Source organism: Eublepharis macularius, chromosome 2 (genome assembly GCF_028583425.1).
Source record: "Eublepharis macularius isolate TG4126 chromosome 2, MPM_Emac_v1.0, whole genome shotgun sequence".
NCBI classification, from domain to species: domain Eukaryota; kingdom Metazoa; phylum Chordata; class Lepidosauria; order Squamata; family Eublepharidae; genus Eublepharis; species Eublepharis macularius.
Genome location: NC_072791.1, coordinates 70,632,129 through 70,659,174, shown reverse-complemented (window position 1 = coordinate 70,659,174; position 27,046 = coordinate 70,632,129). Strand labels below are relative to the sequence as shown.

The 27,046-nt window shown below is 41.3% G+C and overlaps 1 protein-coding gene across 2 annotated transcripts in view; it reads right to left on the bottom strand.

The window, feature by feature from the left end:
• Positions 1 to 26,454, bottom strand: part of ZFYVE1 (zinc finger FYVE-type containing 1) — a 35,997-nt gene extending 9,543 nt beyond the window's left edge. Inside the window, exons 1-6 of one of the 2 annotated variants that reach the window (XM_054972094.1) lie at positions 26,389 to 26,454; positions 24,414 to 25,215; positions 19,005 to 19,509; positions 14,603 to 14,817; positions 2,034 to 2,140; positions 343 to 451 (exon numbers count right to left, since the gene is read on the bottom strand). In XM_054972094.1, the coding sequence (XP_054828069.1) occupies positions 343 to 451; positions 2,034 to 2,140; positions 14,603 to 14,817; positions 19,005 to 19,509; positions 24,414 to 24,911 (1,434 nt within the window). In that variant the 5' untranslated portion in view covers positions 24,912 to 25,215; positions 26,389 to 26,454. Of the gene's footprint in view, positions 1 to 342; positions 452 to 2,033; positions 2,141 to 14,602; positions 14,818 to 19,004; positions 19,510 to 24,413; positions 25,216 to 26,045 lie in introns of both variants that reach the window. The other variant, XM_054972093.1, reaches the window with a different exon arrangement.
• Positions 26,455 to 27,046: the final 592 nt, after the last annotated feature.

Here is a 27,046-nt window from a genome sequence, read left to right as displayed (position 1 = left end):
TGTGTGGGGGAGGGGTGGAATATTTGTGAATTTTCTGCATTGTGCAGGGGGGTGGACTAGATGACCCTAGAGGTTCCTTCCAACCCTATGATTCTATGAATCCAAGACAGGGACTGCCTAACTTGTGACCCATCAAAAGCTCAATACCTCTTGGGGGTTTGCTCTTGCCTACCTAGGACTACAGAAATGAGGAGAGGGGGTCAAGAACTTGACAGGCTGTAATACGTAGCTAAGCGACCACGATCAGTTTGGTGGGTTACAGGTTGTGTGGGTCTGCTGTAGTTTATGTAAAATCTTCTGCATCTCCATTTCCTGGAGTCCCATTTTCTTTGCTCTACTCACCTTGCAGGTATACACTCTGTTATCATATTGATGGGTATATCGACAGCGACCCTTGGCTATATGAGGGACCCCTTCTTTTACATGGTTCATGCTGTTCTTACATCCACACCTGGAATTTCAATATCAAGCAAAGAAAAGTTCGGAGAAAGGGCTGGTTATCAGCAAGACAAATCTCAATATAACATCAGTAACCTGGACAGAGATTCACTTAGATAGTTTCCGACTGTCATTGAGTCAATAAGCCTCCCTCTGTGTGTTTTTGTGAAAGATTCCATCAAGTATGAAATGAGAAAAAAATATTCACCCATTCAGAGGGAGAGCAGAAGGCACTGCCCTCATTCTGTGTGGGTTTCCAACATAGTCCCGTAGCCAAAGCCAATTGGTTACATAGCATTTTGGAACCATCATGCTCACTATATGACCAATTAGGTGAGATCACTTCCCAGAAAATAGTAGTTCCTCATTCATAGAATATATGATACTGAAGCAGCTGCTAGCAGGCACTGAACAGCTAAGAAGAAATGAGGAAGATTATGGAGGGCAGTGTCAGGAATCTTACCCCTCTGTCCCCCAAAGTACTCTTTATGGACAGAAACTGTTCACGATCAAACATTTGGTGCAACCTTATTTCTTACTGTCTTAATTTTGTATAAACTCTTTATTCTTCAAACATTTTAAAATTACAAACAGACCATCATTACTATCAGGAAAGAATTATAGCTTAAAGGTATACAGAAATCTAATATAACAAAAGAGAAAATGAAGGGGGAGGGAAAAGAACAGAAACTTTCCAAGAGGTCTAGAAGGAATTAACCAAGAGTGGGCAATGGCAAAAATATAACAATTGGCAGAAACAGCCACAGGAGAATATTCTGGAAGGCCACTCACTGCTTTCACAATATGCTCCTTGAAGTCCTAATGGCACGTACTTATTACAAACACTAATTAGAAAAGCAAAAGGCTAATAGTGAAATTCCTGTGAGTCATAAGAACAACTGAATGCCCACCATATTACAGACCAGACAACAAAAGCAGTGAGTATTTAATGTTACCTAAAGTATCTGAAGAAGGGAACTTTGACTCTCAAAAACTTATGCCCTGAAAATCTTGTTGGTCTCTAAGGTGCCAGTGGACTCAAATCCTGCTGTTCTACTGCTGGCCAACATGGCTACCCACCTAAAACTACTTTAATTTTACCTAAGAACGTTTCAGAAACAGCATGCATCCTGAATCTTCCAACAACACAAGGAGAACAAACCACACAGAAATTTCAGCCTCAGGATTAAGTTTCCACAGTACAGTTTGAGGACAAGTGATGCAGCAACCTCCCTGAAGCCAACCAGTCTGGGTTTGGTCAATGCCTGGATAAGGAGACCTGGGAAACTCCTGCACTGCCTTGAGTTTCATGAAAGAATAAAGGCAGGATATACATGTAAGAAATAAAATATAGAATGTCAGAATTCAATTAATATTTGGGAATTTTTGTTGCAGACATCCATGCGATCACTTTCAGCATGAATGGCTTGCTTAGAAAAAGCAGCCTAATTTTAAATGTACACTTTAAAGGACTGCGGCAGAGAATCCTGCAGAAAAACCGGATGATGTCCTTGGTGCTATAACCACTACAGCACAATGAACTGTATATTTGGGCATTAATCAAAGAGGTCTCTGATGGATCTGCATTCACCTACCCACAGCTGAGACACACAGAGGAACAGGTGAAATACTCGTCCGGAAAGAAGGAGCTGTGGGCCATCTGATCATCTGGGATCTCACCACTAAAACGATCACTCAGTGCCTGGGGAAAAGTGCAAGAGACGTCATCAGTGAATATGAAACAATTACAATTTCAATTTTTTTAGAAAGGTAGATACAAATGACACACCTTCTGTGAGGCTGGTAATTCTTCCATTAATGCTGTCTTTCCAAATGTATTTATTGAAAAAACAGGGTTGTACATACCTGTAACTATTGTTCATTGAGTTCTTCCGTGCAGGCACACATGGGGACTGCGCATGCGCGCAACCCTGCCAACCGAAGAATTTTTCATAGCTACTTTAAAGCTCCATTTTGGGGTCGCTCTTCCTAAGTCACATAGCAACTGCTTTTCCCTCCTAAAATGGTCATGTGACCTGCGGGAGGAGTGACACCCCCCCCCCCCAGTTCTCCTGAGCTGCCATGAGCTACACTAGGCAGCACCAGAGAGTTCACAGCGGGGCAAGAGGGAGGATATGTGTGCCTGCACTGAAGAACTCAATGAACATTAGTTACAGGCATGTACAACCCTGTTTTCGTTGTCGTTCTTCTGTGCAGTCCCACATGGGAGATTACCAATCTACACACAATAAGGAGGCGGGGTGAATCTCTCCAACACAATTTTGTTAACAACATAACCCCATAAAATAGGAGAAACAAAATCGTAACAGAAAAATCAGAATTTCAAACTGTTATCAAAAGCAAAAACTATATACACGTATCACTATATACAAATGAATGTGCAAAATTATTCTATCAGTAGTGACTTTTCATACGTTATCATTAAACAGAGACTGAAGAACTGCTTTAGCCACTGCTGCATCTAATCTGCCATGAACATTCAACACCAGCCTGAATGTAGGCTTCTTGATGGGCAGGAACAATCCATCTAGAAATTGTCTGCGATGACGCTCTCTTGCCTTTATTTAGCCCACCATAACAAACAAATAAATATGCATCCTTATGAAAGATGTGTGTCCTGTGTAAATAAAAGGACAATAACCGTTTCAAGTCAAGTGTGTGGAGTGCTTTTTCCACCTTTGATTGCGGATTGGGAAAGGACATGGATTTCTTGTGTCAAGCGAAAGGGGGTAAGAACCTTAGGCAGGAATTGTAGGCTAGGCCTAAGGATTCTGAGAAAGGGAGGGTCTGACCTAAGCACTGCCAGCTCAGAGACCCTTCTAGATTATGTGATTGCCACCAGGAAACTGACCTTCACAGTCAATAATTCCAGTGAACAAGTGGCAATAGGGTCAAAAGGAGGTAGCATTAACTGTGAAAGAACTAGGGACAAGGACCACTAAGGGACAGGAGGCGACACAGGAGGATGTAAATTGAATAGTCCCTTCAGGAACTGATGACATGTACGGTTTGAGAACATCATCTTATCTTCAACTTGTGTACAAAAAGCCAAAATGGCAGCTAAATGCACTTTGACTGATATTGCAGCTAAACCCTCAGCTTTCAACGAGCACAGGTATTCTAAAATACTAAGTACAGAACACTTGGTCGCTGAAATCCCCCATCTTTTGTCCAGTAAACAAAACGTTTCTACTTAGACTTGTAAGAGTTTCTGGTTGAAGGTCTTCTTGCATTAAGAAGAACCTTTTGTACCTCTAGCGAAAGCGCTAAATTTCTGGATGGATGCACCACACTGTTAAGTGGAGTGTGTTGGGATTGTGGTGGTGCAGATCTCCACAGCTCAGGATGTCCGGTACTGCAGCTAATAGGATGTAATTCTGTTTGGACAGACTTAGTAACTTTGGGAACCAAATCTGTCTTGGCCAGAAGGGAGCTATCAGGATACAATCTGTATTGTCCTGTTGTGCCTTGCATAATGTTCTGACTATTAATGGGAATGGGGAACAAGTAAAATAGATGACCTGTCTATGTGAACAGAAAAGCATCCCCCAGTAACTAGGGATCGCTCCCTGCCCTGGAACAAAACCTTGCGTTTTGGTGTTGGATGCAGCAGCAAACAAGTCCACCTCCAGGATACCCCAAAGTGCAAAGACATGGTTCAAGTATACGCTGTTTATCAACTACTCGTGATTGACCCTTAACACTCTGCTTAAGACATCCGCTCTGGTATTGTCTGATCCAGCAATATGGATGGCCTGTAAGAACACATAATTGGCAATGGCCCAGGTCCAAATAGCCGTGACCTCCGCAAAGAGAGTCAGGGAAGCAGTGCGTCTGTTTATTCATAATACATGGTTGTAGTGTTCATCATCAGGGTTCAGGAATGGCAGTATAGCACATAAAGTGACCATCTTGAATTTGGAGGTTTTTAAGAACCAATTTAGACCTCTCAAATCAAGGATGGGCCGACGTCCCCCATCCTTCTTTGGAACCAGAAAGAATCTGGAAAAGAACCCCAATGTATTGTCTGCCTGCTGGATTTCTACAATTGCTCCATTCTTAAGGATTCCTTTAGGGGCTGAGGACACTGCAAAACTAATCACCGCTCATCTCTCTGTATTTACATGCAGCATTCTATTCATGCCTGGGTCTCCCAGGCAGGACTCAACAACTGTTAGCTGGAATTTCCCTGGCTGCAATCCAAACTGCCATTTTAATTCAGGGGCCTGGTGACATTTATAACAACAACAACAACAACAACATCATCATTTGATTTATATATTGCCCTTCAGGACAATTTAATGCCCACTCAGCAGTTTACAAAGTATGTCATTATTATCCCCACAACAAAACACCCTGTGAGGTGGGTGGGGCTAAGAGAGCTCCAGAGAGCTATGACTAGCCCAAGGTCACCCAGCTGGCTTCAAGTGGAGGAGTGGGGAAGCAAGCCCAGCTCTCCAGATTAGAGTCCCACGCTCTTAACCACTACACCAAACTGGCCATAATATCACAGGTAGCCATATTAAATGGCCATTAAAGATGGCGGAGGCCAGGCCAACTGCTTACAGTGGGCGGGAGCAATCCTTGTCCAGAAGAAGTGGACGGTCTCAGATCAGAAGAACCAAATTCGGATGGGCCCCCTTGCCAATGACAGTGATACAGTTCTGGAATACAGCATGCATACAGGTATTGTTGTGCCAATGAAGACCTCGGCTCCAGAGAGTAATGTTGCTCGGATCCATTCATGTTGTGACAGGTGGGATCCAACAATAAACCCACTTAATTTCCCTGCCTCAGATCCAATGTGTCAATCGGCTCCCTGGCAGATACCTCCAGCTCCGTACTGGATCCACGTGACCATCTCACCGGTTCCAGATTAATCGAATGGTGTGAGTCGAAATCTTGCAATTCACCTTCAGATAGGTACCTGCCTGGGGATCCCAAATGTGGTGAAGGTGTCTTAGGAGGGATTACGATAACCTTCTCCAATGGGGCCACAGTCTCTGATGGTAGCCGATGGCTCAACTCCAAGATTTTATCTCGTTTAGCCTCTGTGTTGGATCTTGAATGTTTGGTCTTCTTAGATTTCTTTGGTGGCGGCTCTGAGGATGATCTCTGATCCGAAGTCGCTTTCGTCTTGCTGTGTTTCTTCAAGGTCGGATCCGATCTTGGAACCGACTGAGACGAGGCAACGGAATCATCCCTGGATCGATGTCCAGAAGGGGCTAATGGAGATGCTGCTTTAGGGTCGGAAGATGATGGGCACTCTTTTGCAGCAGGTGCTTTCACTGCCAGAGTATCTGTGCCAGAGAGAACCCTCTCCCAAAGTGAGGCCTTGAGCCAAAGCGCCCTTTCATTCCGCACTTTTGGCATGAACTGCTGGCAGATACTACATGCTGCTATGTTATGGCTCTCACCCAAACATAACAGACATAGCTCACACTGGTCAGAGTGGGTCATCTTTGTAGCACACACTGGCCACATTTCTTGAAAAGGGCTTTAGATTGGGACATACTGCCTGATAGAAGCACTCACAATTCCAATTTAGCCAAGTCCAGTCTGAAAATCATTTTTTAAAAAATATTTTTTATTGGATGGGTTAACATACAATCTACCAATCATTTTACAACACGTTTCCCCCATATATTGATATATGTAACCCACCCCCTCCCCCTCCCCCTTTTCTATGTTGACTTCCAACAGCACTATGACTCCTTTATTTCTTATAATTAACTCTGTTACTTTCCTTTGTCCCTATAATTAAAGGCAAAGTTCTAGCTTATTCTCTATCATTACATTTATATCATTATCAATAGACTACTCTTATCCTATCAGATCCCCTTTAATTCCACATAAATTTGATTTTAAATTTCCCCCATTCTATGAAAAATTTTCACCTCACTTTATTCTCATAACTTCCTTATCAATCTATTCATTTCTGCCATATACAACAGTTTAAATCCAATCTTCAACCTATTACAATTTGTTTCTTTAACCAATTACATATAATTTGTACTTTTGCTTTAGCTTCAATCCCGTTAGTTCACTTTTAACTTGGAACTTAAAAAAAAAACTTATTCCTTCAAATAATTCCATCTGTAGTTTCATTCTTATATTTCTCTCTCTCCACATCTTTTACACATAAATTTTACTTAAATTTTGTTCTCCTTATTTTCTTATCAATTAGTTCATTTAACTTTATATTTAACATTTTCCAATTTGTTCGTTTATCTTACATTATCAATTTGTTCCATAACTTTATATTTTAATCATATATCCAGTCCCCTAAATAGCTCTTGTAGCTTAAAGCTAGTCCCTTAAGTAATTCCTGTTTGTAACTTGAATCTTGTACTTCTGCCTCTTTTCCGGGTTTCCTCTTTCACTTGAGCGATGTTGTCTCTTGGTAAATTCTTCTGTTGTACATAACTGGAGTTAATTCTGTATTCCATGCTTACTGTTAACTTCTCTGATTGCTTCTTTAAAAATTCTGTCAAGACTTGAATCATTTGTTCCTGCACACTCTGCGTTATTTTCCCTGGCGTATCGTGAATTTCCAGCTTAATACCTGTAGTTTGATACTCATTTTCTGCCACACGATCTTGAAATGCTTGTTTTTCAACTTTTAAGCTCGATGTCAAATCGGTGGTTTTTTGCTCCATCTCTTGAACTATCTGGTTCTTTGCTTGTAGCTCAATCTTCACCTCCTCTTCTGGTTTTAGTAAATCCTTTATGCTTTTTAATCAATCTTTCTTCCATTTTCTGCATAGATTGGCTCAATTCTTCATATCCCTCTGTAAATTCCCCCCCCAGCGATTCTATAGCCGTTGCTATGGCAACCTGCCATTCCTTCTCTACTTTCTTCATGCTTCTACACTAGATTCTTCCCCATCCCAGATATCCTTTTATCTCTTATTTTAAAAATCCAAACTGCTTCAATCTCACCAGATATCGGGTGGAGAGTCTCTATGGCAGCTTGCTTCGTTCTTTTCCCTTCCGGAGTGGTGGGTATCCACTTCCTTTTGTCCTCTCGTTGCTATATCTCGCATTTCTTCCTTTGTTTTCCTTCCGGGTCCTTCTTTGCTGTTTCCACTTCCTTCTTACTCTCCAGATTAAGCCTCTCTAGGCAGTATCACTCGTTGTTCTCCTTGCTTTTCTAGCCTCTCGCGATGTTTGCTCCGCAGCTTCTCAGCCTCCTCCCCTTTTCTCACTGCCGGTTATCTCTTCCAAAACCACAGGTATGCATAAACAAAAATTAATTTCACTTCTTTTACGCTTTATAGTCTATCGAATTTCAGTTTTTCCTTCAAGATGCCTTGCTCCTTTCTTATTCTATCAGCTCAGTCCACAATTTTAACTTTTAGTTAACTTTCTCTTCTCATTTTAAGTCCGAAGGAAGATAAAAATCTTTACCTCAATTTGTTCCGTTTGGGTCTTTCATGCTGTTTCATTCGTTTCCAATTGGCCAAATCTGGTTCTGAAGCTTGGTTTCTGGAGACCTTATGCCAAACAAATGACTCAAAGAGTACTGCAGAGATTTTAGCTAGCCCTTCTCCAAGGGGACCTCAAGACAATGAGGAAAATCCTTTATCCTGGACCTCCCCCGCTGCCGAGATCACACACTCTCCGGGTCTCGCAGCGTTCTAACTCCTCTTCTACCTGTAGAGGAGTGGCAGCAGGTGATCTAGGCACCTGGCCTGCCCAAAACAGTCACTCTTGATGATCCAGCTCCCTGGATCCACGTCAGGTCTCCATTAGCCAAACCGGAAGTCTCCAAGTCCAGTCCGAAAATCATGGTAGGGAAACAAATCCAATCCAAAATCCGAAGCAGAAGTCAGTAATCAGTCCAAAGTCAAGGGAAAAAATGTTAAATGCAGAAGTGAAATTATGAAGCACAAGAGCTTGATTCCTCTCCTCGCAGTGGCTCAACTGAGGAAGGGTGTTGCTCCTCCCACAGGTCACATGACTGTTTTAGGCAGGAAAAGCGGTTCCTATGTGGCTTTGGAAGAGTGACCCCCCCCCCCCAAATGGAGCTTTGGAGTAGCTATGAAAAATTCTCTTTTTGGCGGGACTACACAGAAGAACGATGATGAACACTTGTATCCTCCATTTTGATACACTGTACCTGCAAAGTGGTTTACAGAATCCCATATCTAATTCTGAACCAGGACCTTGGTGTACAGATTTTTAAATCCACACACTGGAGTCAGGTACAGAGTCAGGAGATGTCTGCACAACCCCTCCCCTCTTTTTTTAAATTTAAAAAAATACATGGTGTTGGAGGAAGCAGCTGCCCTAATCTTCAACTTCCACTTAATACTAATCTTCTACTTCTGTTTAAATATCTTTCCATCTATCATCAAATTTAACAATAGTTGTTCTTAATTTTTAGTTTTCAGCTACATAATCAAAAATATTTTCCATTTTTCCTGGAATTCTCAAATCGGCATATTGTGTAGATAAGATGTTAATTTTGCCATCGATGCATATTCATATAACTTGTTCTTCCATTCTCCCAGATCTGGATATCGTTCTGCTTTCCACTTTGCTGCAAATGCTACTCTTGTCACCATCACCATAAATTTAAATAATTTGCCATGTATTTTTGTAAAATAACTTGGTAAAATATTTAATAAAATATTTGGGGCGGGGGGGGGGGGTTCATCACAAACTTAAACTTTAATATCTTCTGCATTTTTTCATTTATTTCTATCCAATAGTTCCTTGTTTTCATTTGACCTGAACAGCCAATCAAGTAAATTCATAATTTGATTTTTTATTTAGTATTTGTGTTTTACCCCCCTTACATACACTACAAATCAATAGAACATATTCTATTTACAAATAGAAAAGAACAATAGAACATAATTATCTTGAAGTTTGTATGAGAGAATATAATAATAATAATAATAATAATAATAATAATAATAATAATAATAATAATAATAAAAAATTATATACCACCCTTCAGGACAACAATATATATATATATATTCTCTCATACAAATTTCAAGATAATTACCTGAAAAATCATTAAACACAGTTTTAAAGTTCCACGCTTGTACTGTATGGGCTATGTTATCGAACAACTATTGCTGATTTTATGAAAAAACTAATCTTTATAAATGGAAAATTGTCCACAGTGACATAAAGCACTAGAAATTTTTCCGCCGCACTTCTCTGGCTGTACCTTATAAGCACAGTTATTGCTTGTGCCCTGGAGCACAGTTTTTAAAGCTACAGAATTCATTTTGAGTTCAACAACCTTATATGAAATGACTTATGTTTAGGATGGACACCTTGTCTCCTCCCTCTACGTAATTACATCTTATGGTTAAATTTTGTATATAGCATCATCCATAAATAGATATTCCACAAATCAACATGGAACAGTACTAGTAATAACAATAATAATAACACTCAATTTATATACCACCCTTCAGGACAACTTAACGCTCACTCAGAGCAGTTTACAAAGTATGCTATTATTATCCCCACAACAAACACCCTGTGAGGTGGGTGGGGCTGAGAGAGCTCCTAGAAGCTGCGACTCACCCAAGGTCACCCAGCTGGCTTCAAGTGGAGGAGTGGGGAATCAAACCCAGTTCTCCAGATTAGAGTCCCACGCTCTTAACCATGACAAATGTCATGTCTGTGCCCCATCCATGCCACTACTTAATGCTGACCTGTTGTTTCTGAACCAATGCTGACCTGTTGTTTCTGAACCAATGTTTCATGCTATAACTTGAGTTCATGTTGCCAATGCCATAACTGTTTCCTTTCACAGGCTTATGGAAGCTGCAGGTGCCTTATCTAACGGACTGTAGAAACTTTCAGTACTCCTGATCTTGTATACCGCTCACTCCCATGCACTGCTATGTCTCAACTTTGATCTCTTGCTTTCTCAGTGTCTTGACTTGATAGTACAAATATGTGAGACGTTCTCAGGACGAGTTCGCGCCAAAAGTCCTGTTTTACAGTTAGGAGGGGGAAGGAGCAAATGTGTGTTAAGAGGAAGGATTTTCCCACAGGTTACCATTCCTGTCAACCTGTTCTTACTGCTTAGATGCTTACCTAACTTCTGAGTAATTCTATGGACATATCTGTGGAAATGATCTGATTTCTGAATAAAGCCATTTAACCAAGAGCCTGGATTTCTGGCTGCAATGGTACAGGGATCTATCTGCCATAGCCTGTCATCCATAGCCTGACAACACCAAACTGGCTCTGGGTGAATATAATCTTCAGCTGCTTTTGTGGATACTCGTGGTGACAGGGGGGATTAGTGATACTAAAGCTGTACGCAGACATGAAGACATGATAGTGAACATGACAGAAGAGTTCGAGAGAACAGTTTAAAAAATCCCCCTTCCCCAAAACAAGTAAAAAAGATGCTTTTGTCTTTCTCTGAAAATACACAAGACACTGTTTATACACCTTCTCTATCAGCTATTCATATCCTTACATTATTCCCTCAAGAGCCATGCTCTAGTCTTCTACTAGTTCCAGAATCAAAAAGAGTCCAGTAGCACCTTGACGGAATAACCGTCTGTAATTAGTGCTGCCAAGTGACCCGCTTTGCCCAACAACAAAAACACTGGAGCCAAGACGTTGTGATAAAGTGCAGATGGTGTATTGTACAAGTCCATATATTTACAGGTGCAAAAGGTGCTCAGCATACATACATACAGAGAGAGCAAAACCAGAGTCCAGTCCTTAGGTCAGTTACCAGAGTTATCCAAGATTGTTCTGAGCGACAAAGGTTTGCACCAGGCACCAAGCTGAGCAGATCAGCCATGCACAAACCTTTGGCTGGACTTTTAAGTGTCCACTAGCCTATAGGGTGAGTTGGAGTCAGCCAACCAGCACACGGCTGATGCAATCTTGACGCAATCCCAGCTTAATTGATCAGGTGTGAACTGTCAGAGAAATTGCTGACTCACCCTATGCTCTATGTTAAAGGGCACAACAGCCTTTACACATGTGCAAGTGAGTTTATATTCTGACACACCTTTAAGACTAACCAATTTTATTATAGCATAAGCTTTCGAGAATCAAGTTCTCTTCATCAGATGCCTGATCAAAACTGGGCAGATACAGAAGAGGAGGGGGAAAGAGAGAGAAAAGGGGGGGGGTCATAAATCACAAGAAGGCAGAATGCAATTAGCATAGAGGCAATCAAAACATTCCTTTGCTTGGAAATGTAAACATCTCCTTTTGGTGTGCAGTCAGTTTGTAGCAGTGAAGGTGTCCAATTCCTATGTAGTATAAGCCTTCGGTAACCACAGCTCTCCCTGCCAGTTGCATCTGACAAAGAGAACTGTGGTCCCCGAAAGCCCACACCAGGCGTCACTGGGCTCCCCCAGATCACGCCTCTGTAAAGAGAATCTGTTACCTGTGGTAATGTGATAACCATTCATAGTCTCTATTCAGTCCCCGCTTGACAGAGTCAAATTTGCATATGAATTCCAATTCAGCAGCCTCCCGTTGGATTTTGTTTTTGAAAGGTTTCTGTTGAACCACAGTGACCTTTAAGTCTTTGGTGGAATGTCCTGGTAGATTGAAGTGTTCTCCCACTGGTTTTTGGACATTTCCATTTCTAATGTCAGATTTGTGTCCATTTATTCTTTTGCGTAGAGGTTGGCTGGTTTGTCCAATGTACAGAGCAGAAGGACATTGTTGGCACATGAGGGCATATATCAGATTGGAGGATGAGCAGCTGTAAGAGCCAGAGACAGTGTAGTTGATGCCATTGGGTCCTGTAATTGTATTCCCTGGGTAGATATAGGGGCAGAGCTGGCATCTGGGTCTGTTGCAGGGCCTGGTCCCTGTGCTGGTGACTCTGCTGGCCAATTCATGATTGTAAGTGAGAAGTCGTTTAAGATTGGGGGGCTGTCTGTAGGCAAGGAAAGGTCTTCCACCCAGGGCTTCTGAGAGAGAGGCATCATTTTCCAGGATGGGTTGTAGCTCACTGATGATACGTTGGATGGGTTTGAGCTGGGAGCTATAGGTGACAACCAGTGGTGTTCTGTTGTTAGTTCCTTTAGGTTTGTCCTGGAGCAGACTGTTTCTGGGTACTAGTCTGGCCCTGTTAATTTGTTTCTTCACTTCATTTGGTGGGTACTGTAGTCCCAAAAATGCTTGTTGTAAATCTCTTAAGTGTGAGTCTCGGTCGAGAGCATTGGAGCAGATACGGTTGTAACGTAAGGCTTGGCTGTAGACAATAGACCGAGTGGTATGTTTAGGGTGGAAACTGGAGGCATGTAGATATGAGTATCGGTCTGTTGGTTTCCGGTATAAGGTGGTATTTATTCGTCCATTATGTAGTTGTACAGTGGTGTCCAGGAAGTGTACCTGTTGTGTAGAGTGGTCCAGGCTTAGGTTGATAGTAGGGTGAAAGTTATTGAAGTCCTGATGAAATCTCTCAAGGGCTTCCTTCCCACGGGACACCACTGACTTCCTCAGGAAAATACAATCCATTGACAACCTACCAGATGACACCATCCTAGCAACCATGGATGTGGAGGCCTTGTACACCAATATCCCACATGCAGATGGATTGCAAGCCATACGGAATATTATCCCGGACAAAACCACAGCAAACCTCGCCACTGAACTTTGTCACTTCGTACTCACTCACAATTACTTCGAATTTGGTGACAACTTATATCTACAGGTTAATGGCACAGCCATGGGCACACGCATGGCACCACAATATGCTAACATATTCATGGCGGACTTAGAGCAACGCTTCCTCAGCTCCCATCCACTGGAACCACTACTATACTTAAGATTCCTGGATGACATCTTCATCATTTGGACCCATGGGAAGGAAGCCCTTATGCTATAATAATAATATAATAATATAGCTTATGCTATAATAAAATTGGTTAGTCTTAAAGGTGCTACTGGACTCTTTTTGATTTTGCTACTACACACTAACACGGCTAACTCCTCAGGATCTACTAGTTCCAGGTGTCACATCTTTGCTATCTACAGCCAAAAATCATCTTCCCATTTAAGGAACCTGAGAAAAATCAAGGCGTGTTAAGAGAATGGGCTGTTGCCTAAGACCTTATCTTTACTCTCAGTAACTCTGGCAACAATACAGGCCTTGCCATTGTACCACAATGGCTTGGTCCTGGATTGTGTATGTATGTCATAGTGCATGGGTTATCATTACAACTAGCACAAAGCCTCACAGACTAAGCTTCTGTGCTACAGAAACTATAAAAATTAGATTTGTTACAAAAATTTACATGGGGACACCTGATCCAAAAGTTTCTTCTAGACTAGTTCTTTATCAACAGGAACTTGTATGCAGGTGGAACACTATAGTTACTATAGAAATACCAAAAGTAAACTTCAGTGGTGAACTTGCACTCTTCCTACATCCCTTAAAACCAATATTCCAGCAAGTTTTCTCCAGGTTAGATTGGCTAGAAAGCCTTGAAGCAAATACATTTCTCGATGATCTGTGGATGTAAGGTCTGTATGTCACCCTGCATCAATACCATCTGGTCCCATTTAACAATAAGAATGCTAAAAAGATTTGCAAATTGGAACATAGCCATCTGCCACCAGGACAGCTATTCAGACCCCAATCAGGGAATCTGGACAGCTTCTACAAGGCAACAGTGATTCATAATGCCTAACTCACTTTTTATCAGAATATCCATTAATCCTTGATGATTTTTATGTACTTTTAAATTACCTACCTGTATTCTGGAATATAACTGATGGTCAACGAAAATGTCCCTTCCATGCCCTTACCATATCTAAAAGACTTATATCACAACACTGGAAAGACAAATGCCCACCTCCCATAATTCAATGGATAGAGGACCTTACAACTTTATCTTTAGGAACTACAATGCCAAGACCACGGCAATACAGCCCGGAAAACCCACAACAACCATCTTACAACTTTATCTTTATTCAGTCATACGGCATATAGACAACTGCAAATGGACTTGTTTTTAGATATGTGGAAACCTTTTATGGATGCTTATGAGTAGATTTCTCACTATTGTTGTCATATGTTTATTTCTATTATGTATGAGGATTTTTACTGTTTATGTTTTTCTTTTCAAATAAAATAAAAAATGGAAAAAATATTTTAAAAATAATAAACATCTTAACTCACTTTGAGCGCTTTGTAGATAACTCCAGGAGGACGGGGCGAACGGGTGGTATTATTTTCCAGCTGTTGTTCCACTGCATGTCGAAGTCCAGAGAAGTCTGTGGGAGGGTTGTGAGTCCTTGTTCCTTTGTAATGGATTGAGCTGAAGGCTTCAGGAAAGAGGCCCAGTTTCCGAAACCGATCTTGAATGAGTTTCTCAGGCACCTCAGAAGGATGATCTGAGCATATTAAACAATAAGTAGTACATGAACAACTTGTTGTTAAACTATATCATTCTTACACATAATACAGACTTTTGGTAATCTTTTAAAAGCTAGTTAAATGCATTAAAGATGAGATGGCCAAATTTACACTGAAAACTGATCCCGAAGGACTTCTTCCACTGTTAGGTTTCTTTTTTTTGCGCTCTAAAAATGTGTCTGGTGAAAATTGCCCCCAAAATGGCTAACAGGTCTCTCTAATATACGTATGATGATGAGCTCAAGATATGTGAATAAAATGAAATTCTCTCCAAGTTTTATCAGGCATGTGTTGAAGGTTAGCCAGACATCAGTGGCAGACTAGCAAACCACAACACAGGTCACAGGATGGCGGTGATATTTTAAAGTACAGAAGTATGAGGGGTTTGAAAGCTGTCCTTTACCTATGGCCTCCTGCTCAAATTACATGAAATTATATGAACCCTCTGCTGTACATTCCATTGCTCCATATGAACATTGTCATTCCATTATATATTATGTGTTGCTGCAGCCGTTGTGCTACTCCTTGCACAAGCAGAACTGTGCCTAAGTACATTGTCCTTTCCATTCATGCATTGCTGGATCCAATCTTGGAAACCTTCTGCCTTGCTTTTTTTCTTGTCTTCTTTTATTTTTAGTTCACCAGATGTTCAGTTCTCCTGCTGTACAATGCTGCTGTATTTTAAAAATAACAAAGCTGCAAACTATCCCTGTCTGTTGCAAGGCCACCCATCACCATCCCAGCAGCAGTAGCCTTAAATGACAAGAGGATAGGATACTGTGCTACTAGCACAATATGGGTACTAACGCTAGTAAAAAATAAAGTTGGCTTTTTGGAGAGAGATCTGGAAAGACATTTGGGCTACATGTAGACCTGACATTCTTTCTAAGACAGAAGCAGCAAACTACCTTTCTTTATCCCCCTCCTTTTCCTGATGTACTTTGTACATGTACAGCTCACCTGTGCAACGGAGCAGCTATTTATTGGGAAGCAACCCAGCCCTGGAGGCTCACATGGCAAGCTGAGGTGCTCACTTGCAAGTATCTCTGCTGATACCATATCCGGCAGCAGGCTCAAGCCATTCCTCAATTGAACTGTTTGGGAGGAAGCCTCCCAACCTGCTGCTTGACACACCAGATTGGGATGCTTAGGCTCCATCTGCACACCAATTATTTATTTATAGTCCGCCTTTCTCACTGAGACTCAAGGTGGATTAAACAGTGTGAGTCAGACATTTCAATAAACAATGTAACAGGATATATAAATGCAAATGTGCAAAGATTTTAAACCAGCAGAAAGCCAATACAGATTTAAAGAAATGCTGAAACAGAGCATAAGCAGTTCTAAGCCCAACATAGTAGACAAAACAGAAACTTCCCAGTAGTATCATACTTACAGCAACATGCATAGTAGTAAAGTCTATAGTCCCTACTCCTTTACTAATGCATCTCTTTGAGACCACTTCTTTACAATACAGTCTTCCTATCCAAGTAAAAAACCCTTAAAAGGGAAGGATTCACTGCTGTCCTGTCATCACTACTGCAAATGGAGAGAGGCATTCACACTGGCAAGAGAACATCCACACAGGAATTTTGAACACACTTTCCACCATCAGCTAGAATTTTGCCCCCTTTGCATCACTGGCAGGGGCAGGAGGATCAGTAACTGCTATTGTGCTATAGCATTATAACAGTCTATTGCCATGGTCTGCTGGTTCCTCTGAATTCCCAGCTTTCATGAAAGGCTTTCAAAAAACGGAATCTCTGCTGGTCTGAGAACAGCAGCACTATCACCAGCATCCCAGAAAGCTTCTGTATATTGTTTTTATCTTATTGATGGATTGCTATGCTGATTTAGGGTCCTTACAACCAATTTGGATGATAAAATGGAGCAACATCTCCATGTGGAAGAAGCACCTTTACTCATGAGACCTTATGAGGATCATGCACAAGCTAGCACCTGGACATTGCATGGTCGGGTGCTTAGACATGAAACTGCCCACAGATATACACAGCAGTTTCAAGCAGACATCATAAAGAACTTTCCATGCAGATCTGTTCAATGATATGTGGACTTGTCTGCTACGAAGGCCAGAAGAGAAGCCCTAATTGAGGTTGGCACAGATCCATTCATTTTTCCAGGTACATCTTAACGAAGATCAATACATCTTAACACTGATTGTCTCTTTTGTGTCCAAAGCCTTTTCTGTCTACATATTTACAGTTTATTGTCACTACTGGGTGTTGACATTACCAGTAACAGAATCTGACTTTACCTGCCTGTAGGGCGGCATTCCTGCTCTCTCGTGTAATTTTATTTTATGGACCAAGAAAAGGATGTGGCACTAAAGTGTTGGTTAGCAGCTTTGCCAACTATATTGGTTGCTTAACAGAAAAATGAGGCCAGGGAAAAACTGAGCAAAATTCTTTGGTCTCTCTCTTTGCCAAGAACATTGTGGTCAGGAAGAAGCAGTTGCCAGATTCAGCATACAAATGGTTGCTTGACAACAGGAGCTTCTGGAAGCACAGGGGGAAAAGGAAACTTCCCCATCTCTGTACCTACAGAAGCAGGTGCACTCAGCAAGAAATAATAGATGTCACCTGAGGTAAGTCATGTTGTCAATGCACACCTCAAAAGAAAGTAATGTAGATCGCTCAGTGCTTAATATTGCTAGTATTGTACTGAATGAAATTAAATTAAACCGTTAAAGGGAATAAACAGGGAATGCGGAAAGAAGAGAAGGAATAGTCTTTTTGGGGGACGGTCAATACTATGTATTTAGACCCTGATTCTAAACCCACTGGCTTTAGTCCTCTTGACTGGCTCCACTCTTCATGCTGTGCGGTTGAGGGGTTACAAACCCCATCCATTGGGCGAATCTTCATCCTTCACTCCTGGCATGAGACTCATATATACTCCTCTTCTCTGCAGTCTCTCCCCCACAACCTGTAGAGAGACCGATACTGCCCTCCTCACTGTCCTGCAGTCTGGCCCCTTATAAGGCTAGTTAGGAAGAGATGGGGGGCAGGGGTCACAACTAGTGTCCTCAATGCAATGATATCACTTCCAGCATGACCTGAAAGTGACTTTGCGGTGCCAGAGCTGAGCCCTCAGGATCCCACACAGGGGAGGAAAGACCCTTTATGCTGGTGTGCATAAAGCTTATTTTTTTACTGGTTTCTGTATCTGGGTCAGTTTCTGGGTCACCGCTAGGATTACCGACTGGTCTGGAGAAAAGTGTCCTGTCCCTTTAATAGAGACTTAATGTGTGGAAACAGACAGCTGAAGCTTTTCATGGTCTAGATCATTCCACCAATCCTCTATAAAGCTACAAGACATTTTTTCTCCGGCCCTGTTGGAAACCCTGGCCACCCTACTGACATCATCCAGTGCTACCTGTTACTCTCAGCTAAGCAACATCAGATGGGATTCTTTATGTTTAAGCCTCTGTCTAATAGCAAGAATGACTGTGCTGTCACTGTTTAGACATAAATTCTGTATCACTCTCATATGTGACCAGGATAAACTCTACAGATTTACATATATTTGCTTATTTTTACATAAATCTATTTATGCTGGTGAAGAGGCATAAAGGCAAAGAATCCAAATCCTACTCAGACCTTCTTTCTGATATTTTACTGAAAATGGCAGTCAGTCTTCGAGCTTACTATTGTAGCCACAGTGCTAGATACTTACATTTTTTAATCGAATCTTGAAATCTCAGAATGGTGGGTTATGCACCAAACACTAGGCACGCTCATAATGTTTGTGTAGAATACACATAATCCACGATAACAGATTCTTTGTTGTTATCTGCAAAATCCTAACTATACAATGGCCCTTTTCACACTGCTTACCTTCACTCGCAACGACGTGGAACATCGCGCAAAAAACGCAGAAGATCGCGTTTTCTTGAGCGAGATCGTCACACAAATCTCGCACGAGAAAACGCCATCTTCCACGTTTTTAGCACGATGTTCCACATCGTTGTGAGTGAAGGTAAGCAGTGTGAAAAGGGCCAATGTCTTTCCACTTCTGCAGCGCAGGCAATGAAAGATATCAGAACGGAAGCCCATATCTTTGATATGGCAACTCTGAGCAATAGCTGCCACGCTACAGATTTATCCCAAATTATCTGTGTTGCATTAGATATTCATTTACTTACCAGCACCCAATAATTGTGTGTATACAGTCTCATGGAAGATAATGACGCCAGGTCCCAGAGTGGATAAGGGAACATCCAGACCGCAACGGGCTGTGGTTGCCTTCAGCTCTTTGGTGAAATGTTTTAAGTATGCCTCAGAGGCATCTCCAAGAAATTTGAAGAGATCATTGTGGAGTCTGTCAGCATGTGTTCGGTAGATGATAACATCTGAAATGGCCAAGACCTTCAGAAGCAGCCGGGTCCTCTGACTCAGGTTCACCGTGGCTCCAAGAAGACCCTCTGTGTCAATTGCCACCATTTTGTGGACAGGGTCATAGGCTGCCCAGACACCTACTGTACAAGACTCCTGGGCTGGAGATGTTTTAAAGACTTCACGACCATAGAAGAAAGTGTGGTTAAGGGTATGGGATTTGCCATCTCCCGTGTTCCCAAAAATAGAGACCACCTTGAGGTGCTGATTAGGTTTGCAGTCCAGTTTCCTGATAAATTCTTCTTCATTTGCCACCTTCCAACATAGGAAAAGGAAGATCATAAGATCATATTAGAACCTTACAACTGGAAAATCCAAGACCTACTGTTGTGCAACTCCACACACCTGACTTGTAACCTTACCAGGACCTGTAACATTTGAAGTTTAGCAAACTTCCAGAGAAATGGAGTTTCATGACATCTTCTGAGAGCCTCTCTCCCTTAGTTTTGTACTTAACACATTACCATCAAGAACTCACAAAAGGCCAGGGACACATTTATAGTCTTTGAGCCAACAGATAAATTCATATGTAGTACATTTCAAAGATCAACCAGAGTAAGAAAATGTATAGTTGATTAACTGCTACAACTAAATTTAAGAGAGTTCACAACCATTTCTGTAGATAAACAACTCTGGTCCCAGCAGTGTGTTCAGAAGAATCACAGAGATGAGAAGCCGGAAGTGGCTGTTTTTAAGCAACAGCTTCTAAACCAGGGATGCTGTCACCCTCCACAGTTTCATTTTTATTTGAGTTCCACCAGTTCAGCCACTAACAGTTTTCCATCTGCAGTCACCCACTGAATTAGCACATTCAACTGAATTAGCACATTCAACTGAATTAGCACATTCAACTGCAAAAATGTTTATTCCGTGCAGAATTTCCCACATAGATAATTGTTTTTGGTAAAGCAAAAAAAATTACATTTTCTGCTTCTTCCCTTGTCAAAGGATAGTAATATTTTAAAAGAATCTGTTTCTAGTCCCTGTATCACATGCCCAAACTATGTACTTTCCTGCTGTCTTATAAGGTGCATTTTGAGTCAAAATCTCTCATCTGCAGACTAGAAACTGGACATATACATGCAGCAGAATTAGATGACAGAGGCCTGTAATGATAGATTAAGTTGTAGAAATTCATTTTGCCAGGGGGGGGGGTGTTATATATTTTATGATTACCCTACATAAAGAACTCCCTGCAAACAGAAAACTAGTGCAATAAGAAGAGGGCTGGACTAGAATTTCTCTTTAAATGCTAATTTTTGTACTTGTGGGGGGGGGTGTTTGTTTTTACATAAAGCAACATTTAAAATGTTTAAATTTTGTATTGCCGGTGTAAGTGGTTCAGCTACTCTACTCTCTCATTTGGTAGTATGTTTAGATCAGGCTGTATTAGCGATATAAAATTTTCTACCATTGAATGCCAGTTCTTTAAAAGTTAGACTTAATTTCCTTCCTTCATGATGCTGAGTGAAACAATAAATAGTGAATGGCATTAAAATGTGATTCTGTGCTCACCACAGATATGACAAATGATAATCATAAACACCACTAGCAATGAAAATGGACAGTGCTTTATCACATTCCCAGTGTGTTGATCCAGTAGAATTCTGATAGTGAATCTTTTCAGTTGAGAAAAAAATGACAAAGTGACAGACAAAGGTTTTCTTTGTTTTCTGACTAGCCTTGGTCTCTACGTTTTAAACACTGAAAGAATATTCACATTTCTTTCAAGGGCAGATGTAGAAGTCTGGAGGCTTTCTTTTGGCCTCCAAAAGGCACAATTCTACCAGGAAGCTCAGCATCCTTTCCTGGTGCTAAAGTCAAGGGTGGTAACAACACTCACAGCCATTTGACAATTTCCCATCCTGCTTAAGGGTGCCACACCTTAGCAATAGGGCAAAGATTTATTTCTTGGTGTTCACTCTGTTTTAACAGTTGTAACATCTATAAATCATTCACAGTTTGGAAAACTTAAGTAGTAAACACTGCTTTCAGTTTACTTACAGTATAAAGTGATCCAAATAGCTTTCTCAAATATTACCTTTTTTTTACTGTCATTAGGATTAGTCATGTTAATTAATAACTCTCCAACAAGAGTAAGCCAGTGTGCATGGAACTTAGCACATTCAGACTAAGGGAAAGTACATATGAATGGCTGACTCCTGCTTTGAGGTCCTGTTGCACTATCAGCTTGATCTGCACTTTGACAAGAAGGTGGGAAATTACAGGTTTTATTTAAAACAACCAATCATAAATAGAGTTAAACACTTCTAGCCCGTTGACTTAGAATGGTGTAGCTTTGCTTAGGATTCCACTCTTAACATTCTTCCCGCCCCCTGGGGGCAGGGCTCCTGTATATTTAACTATTGCACAATAGGAAAAATTCAGTAGGTGAAGCTCTTACTGGTACATTAATGGACAAGAAAAGCTCCACTAACAAAATTTTTGCCTATTTGGCTGCCTTCAGAGTATCATATGAATATGGGCCCCAAAGAGAGGTAATTGAGAAAAAGAGAGTTAAGGTAGACACTGATCTGAAAAAAACCGTATCTGAACTGGCTTTTGCTGCTGTGAAGCTCTTTACGAGACAGAAATTTCAGGTTGCAAATGGACAACCATACTTGCTAGGGATTCCGTACACAGCCTTGTTTACTGGAAAACAGAACAAGAAACAGATGTACTATAACTATGACAGACAGCTGTAAACTGTAGATAGCTGAATAACCAAACCACAAAACAGAGCTCTTCTCCTCATGTGTACCAAAATCAACACATTTAGCATTTGTTGCATAAGCAACCAGATTTTAAAAAATTGGTTATCTGTGTGCAATTCATAGAAATGGGAAGCTGAAAAAAGCAGGACAGAAAACTCTCTGCATTATCTTTTGTCTTAATTGCCTCAGAAGATATTCCTTTATCCAGCTTTTCCCCTTACCTTATGAAGAAGATATCAGACAACAGAATTACTAAAGCTAAAAATATCATTCCACACAGTCTAAGACACTGGAATCTCACATGTCTCTGTGAGTGATCAACTGCTGACCATATGCCGTAACCCTTTTACTCCTAAGCAATCCTATTTAAAGCCAGTGGAACTGCTGCAGCTTACATGAATTCATTTCAACCTAGGGATGAGGAAATGTAACCAATGACTTATTCAGGAAGAAGAAAATCGGAGAATGGGGAGTATGTATAAGCCTCTAAACAGTTTCCAGATTTTTGTTATGGTTGCCACCTTACTTGACAAGTCCTGCTCCTTTGCCTTTAACAGCAACCTCGCATCCAAAAACATAATTGCTGAAGCTTTTCCTATTTATCTCCAACACAAGACAAAACACTTGAAAAATGTCTGCACGTCAAGCTGTTGCCAGAGGCACAAGATTAGGGCCTGTGGGAGGGGGAAAGTGGTAATTTTCACTGCCACAGAGGCCACCGACACAGTCAGGAAGAGTAATCGAGTGTGTTGCACTCCAGTTCTTGCTGTAGTAATCAGACAGCACTTCCATCACAGTAAGGGAGAGTATTTATTTTTACCCACATCTTGCACTGACTTTTGTAAACTTATCTATGTACAATATTTGTATATTGTGTTTCAACCATAATGGTTCTTACAGAATGATTACTTTCACAGGCTACAGCCTTAGTCGCCAAATACAACTTTTTTCACTAACCCTTTTCCCTACTGATTCATCTTATTGTCACGGGAAAGCAAAGAATTTTCTAACAACTTGAGTCAGTCTGCTTCAAAGAAACTCAAGAAAAGAACAGGTTTTGCCATTAATTTTCTAGAATATCATGAATTCTTGGCTCTGGCATTTCAGAGTATACCTGCCAGTAGGTACAATGCATTTACTTTTATATATCAGGTTCTGGGGGGATTATTATTTTGACTAAAATATTCTTATAGAAGAAACAATTGTCCCCATAATACAACTAATTTGTGACTCTGACAAGAAACTGGCCTCTCTTAGTTCATTCCTTGGCTTTTCAAAACTTTGGTTCAGGCTTTTGGGCCTAGTCAGGCCACAGAAGAGAAGCCTCTGGAAATTTACTGAAGCTCTGAGCTGGCAGTTCTCAGAACAATAAGGGAATGGAACACAGGTGCAGATGAGATCACGGGATCAGAGGGCTTCAAGGCCATAGACCAGGATGGAAGGCTCTCTAGTGCCTTCTGCTTCAATAGACCAAGGAACACTGCTAGGGGTAAGTTACTCTGACTGTAGACCTATTTCAGATTAAGAGAGACACATCACATGTCCCAATAACACCCAATAGGTTGAGCAGGATCAAGCCATGCTGTGTACAGCCTGGCATCAAGCAGGGTCTTCAGTCTGTTAAGCTGTCTTGAGCTCTGGACCTGGTAATCAGTTTAGGTGTCAGTTCCAAGCCTGTTGTCCTTAGATTTTGGAACTTTGGAGTGCTGTTGGGCTTTTGTGGTTTGACCTGACAAGGTAACATCTAAGTTAGGAAACCAAAGCCTGTACAGTATTTTAAGGCAGATATTTTATTTTATCATTTTCTTTCCCATCTTGTGCAATTTCTGCAATTTGTAATCTTTTGCACAGTTCATAATAAACTTTATTAATTATACTTTTGTGGTGTTATTTGAGTTTGGGGGCTTTAATCTAAATCCATTAATCTGGTTTAATTGGCTACAGCTACCAAATAATTGTTTTTGTGGCACTCAGTCTGCAGGCATCTTGTCTTGCAAGGGCTGACTTCTTGATTAACACATGCGGAAGGGCTGGAGACTTGGTTCCTTGGTCTCTAAAACAGGGTTAATTAAGAGGGACTGGTGGTGGCACTTCCTGAGAGGTGAGGCTGTTATCTCCACCTCCTGTAGAGCCCACTGAGAACTTGAGGGGTCAGTGACAGATCCCCCAAAAAACAAACCACCATCATCCTTCTAGATTCCCTTTAAAACTGATGTAGTAAACAGTCAGTAACGACCTGACTTAGTGAAATCCACAGACTTGAGAGAACTGGCTGAGGTGAAGGTAAGAGCCACAAAGAAACTCACTGATGTTATCACCAGGTTCTCCCCAAGGCAGTGCTGACTTGGGCCTCTCAGGCAAACAAAGTAGAACTGATTAGCCTACCAGGAGTATCAGCCTATTCCCCCTACCCCACCACTTTTCTAAACTCATATAAGTTCTTACCTGGATCTCCTCTGTTTCATCCACCAACAGAAAGCTTACAACATTTTCTGTCATCTTCTTCCTCTTGGCCTCCTCATCCATCCCATCTTCTTCCTCTTGGGGTTTGTCACCATGGTACACAGTAATGGGGTGTTTCCGCTTGTTTCCACCTGCATGAGTCCTTTTCTGACACTCTACACAGAGATTAGTTTTGCAGGCCTGGCACCGTACCACTGCTCTCTGTCTGGAATTTGTTGTGTTGCTCTGCATGATATTTCCACTGGCACCCTTGCAGGAGTCACAGTATGGGACATGCCCAGCTTTAATACGGATCCGTTCATGATTTCGTAGTCTTTCCTGCCTGTGCAGTTCTTCTTCACACCGTTGGCATTGCAGGCTTCCACACTCATCGCACTCAAAGGTGGCTTCATCTGTACCACTGCAAGCATAGCTTTCCTGGCACAAAAGGGCTGTATTTAATCCCTTGTCTGCTGTTGGAGGCTGGGCACTCATTTTCATCAGTTGACTGTCGGCTTTATACTAGACTAAAATCCGTATTTAGCTTAACATGGAGGACACCCAGCAAGGTTGGTCCTCTTTTCTAATATGTATATATTAATCTCAATCTTTCCTACAGTTTTTGCATGATATGCAAGTTGGATTTCCCCCCTAAAATAAATGTAAACAGTGCAGCATCACACAATGGGTCCAATACTAGCTCAAATAACTTGCAGACTAAAAGTTACAACCAACTAAAATTTGTGTAAGAAAAGCAATCTGGTATGTTTCTAGAATGCAACTCTGATTTTCTTCTCTGAAACACCTAGAAAAGAAAGAGGGGTGGGGTGAGATTATAAAGAAAACAGCCAACATTAGAAATGCAAAGGTTCCACAGCACACAGAAGACAACATTAGAAAATCCTCCACTTCCCTCCCACAGTGAAACTCCTCCTTCAACAGGCAAAGCACTTGAAGGCAGTTCCCAGATTTGTTTTTTATAAAACAAGAGAGAACTTTGTCTCCTTATAGCAGTACGGTCTCATACATACTCTATTTTAACTGCAAATATTTTTCATAAGAGAGAGACCCTTGCACAAACAGTGAAATCCTAGACAGAGTTAACCCAGTCTAAGCCTATTGATTTACTGGAGTAACTCTGTTTAGGATTTCACTGAAAGTATTTGTAGAGGTGTTTACAAAACTAATTGTAGCATAGCCTGATCCAATGTAGCTTTTCTCAGATGTAAACCCTGAGTCCCATACGGCTTACTCCTAAGTAAATGTGCATAACATTACAGGTTTTAATTCACTGTGATACATCTTTCATAAACAAATCTGATCAGGGTGTTTCACCTCAACAATTACAATTTTAGAGGATGTTGAACCCTACAAACAAATAGCAGCTTGTTTTACAGTGATGACCTCCCCACTTACCTGGTCAAGACAAGAATAATAATTTGACACTTATTTAAAACCTTTAAACCCACTTTTGAAGATAGAGGAAAAGGATTACACTAACATTTCTTCACTTGTAGCTCAACTGCTCCCAAGACAAGACTTTGTCCTGAACCACAAGACACATCTGCCTATCGCTCTAATCTGTATCAGGATAGATACTGTATATCATTGCTAATGAATTGAAAGCCTACTTACATTACTTTAAGACAGAATAAGAAAATGTTGTTTCATATTACACAGTATTTGTACAGGAAGGATTCCCATAAACATGGGGGGCGGGGTTAGACAAAATGATAAAACTATGCCTAGAAAACAAAACGGGTCTCCAGTAAAGGGAACTCCAACAGCCAAATCTATTGTTTACAAAACAGCAGGCATCTTCCTCCTCCTCTTCCTCCCTGCAAGTCTTAGTGACTAAGGAATCAGATCGTAGTCTCCTCCTCCTCCTCTTAGTGGCAAAGGGAGGGGGAGAATCGTTCTTTCCTCTCCCGCAGGATTAGGATATGACTCTCGATATGTCTAAGCCCATCACGCAGACCTGGCACCCCGAGCGGGTATCTGGGCCAGTCCCCTGATTTTCCTCTCCTTCTCCCCTTGTTGTCAGTAGTGATCAGCTGATCGCTGGGAACTTCAGGGTTATTTTTTTCTTCTCGAGACAGGAAGGTGGGATCGAGTGGGAAAAGAGGCAGGGACCGTCAGATGCATTCTGGGAATTGTAGTGTTCCGACTCCAGTACTTGGGCGCGTTTAGACCTGTAACAGGAAGGCATGTCCTTATTTGTAGAGCAAGAAGTCAAGCAGATATATGTGCACCATCCTGGGAGATGTAGTTTCGAAATCCCGGGACTAGTTAACAGCGATCTGGCTGCCGCGGAAATAAGGGTTGGAAGAAAAGGAGAGTGAACGTAGGGATGGGATGGTCGTGATAACATGGTTGAAGGTGTTGTGTAATGAGGAAGGTGGAAGAGAGATGATGGTGGAGTAGGAAACATCTGTATAGGGGGGAGCTGTTTACATTTATGGCGTATTAATGTTTACTGTGCCTAGAAAAAAGAAGGCTGCTGTGGTTTGTGTGTAGTCTAGCGAAGGGGGGGAAACTGAAAATGAGCTCTCATAAGGTAGGATTTTTCTTGTATTACAGATGCTAATTTTACACTTCGCACCCATGTTCTATCAAGCTGTTACAACATGTATTAT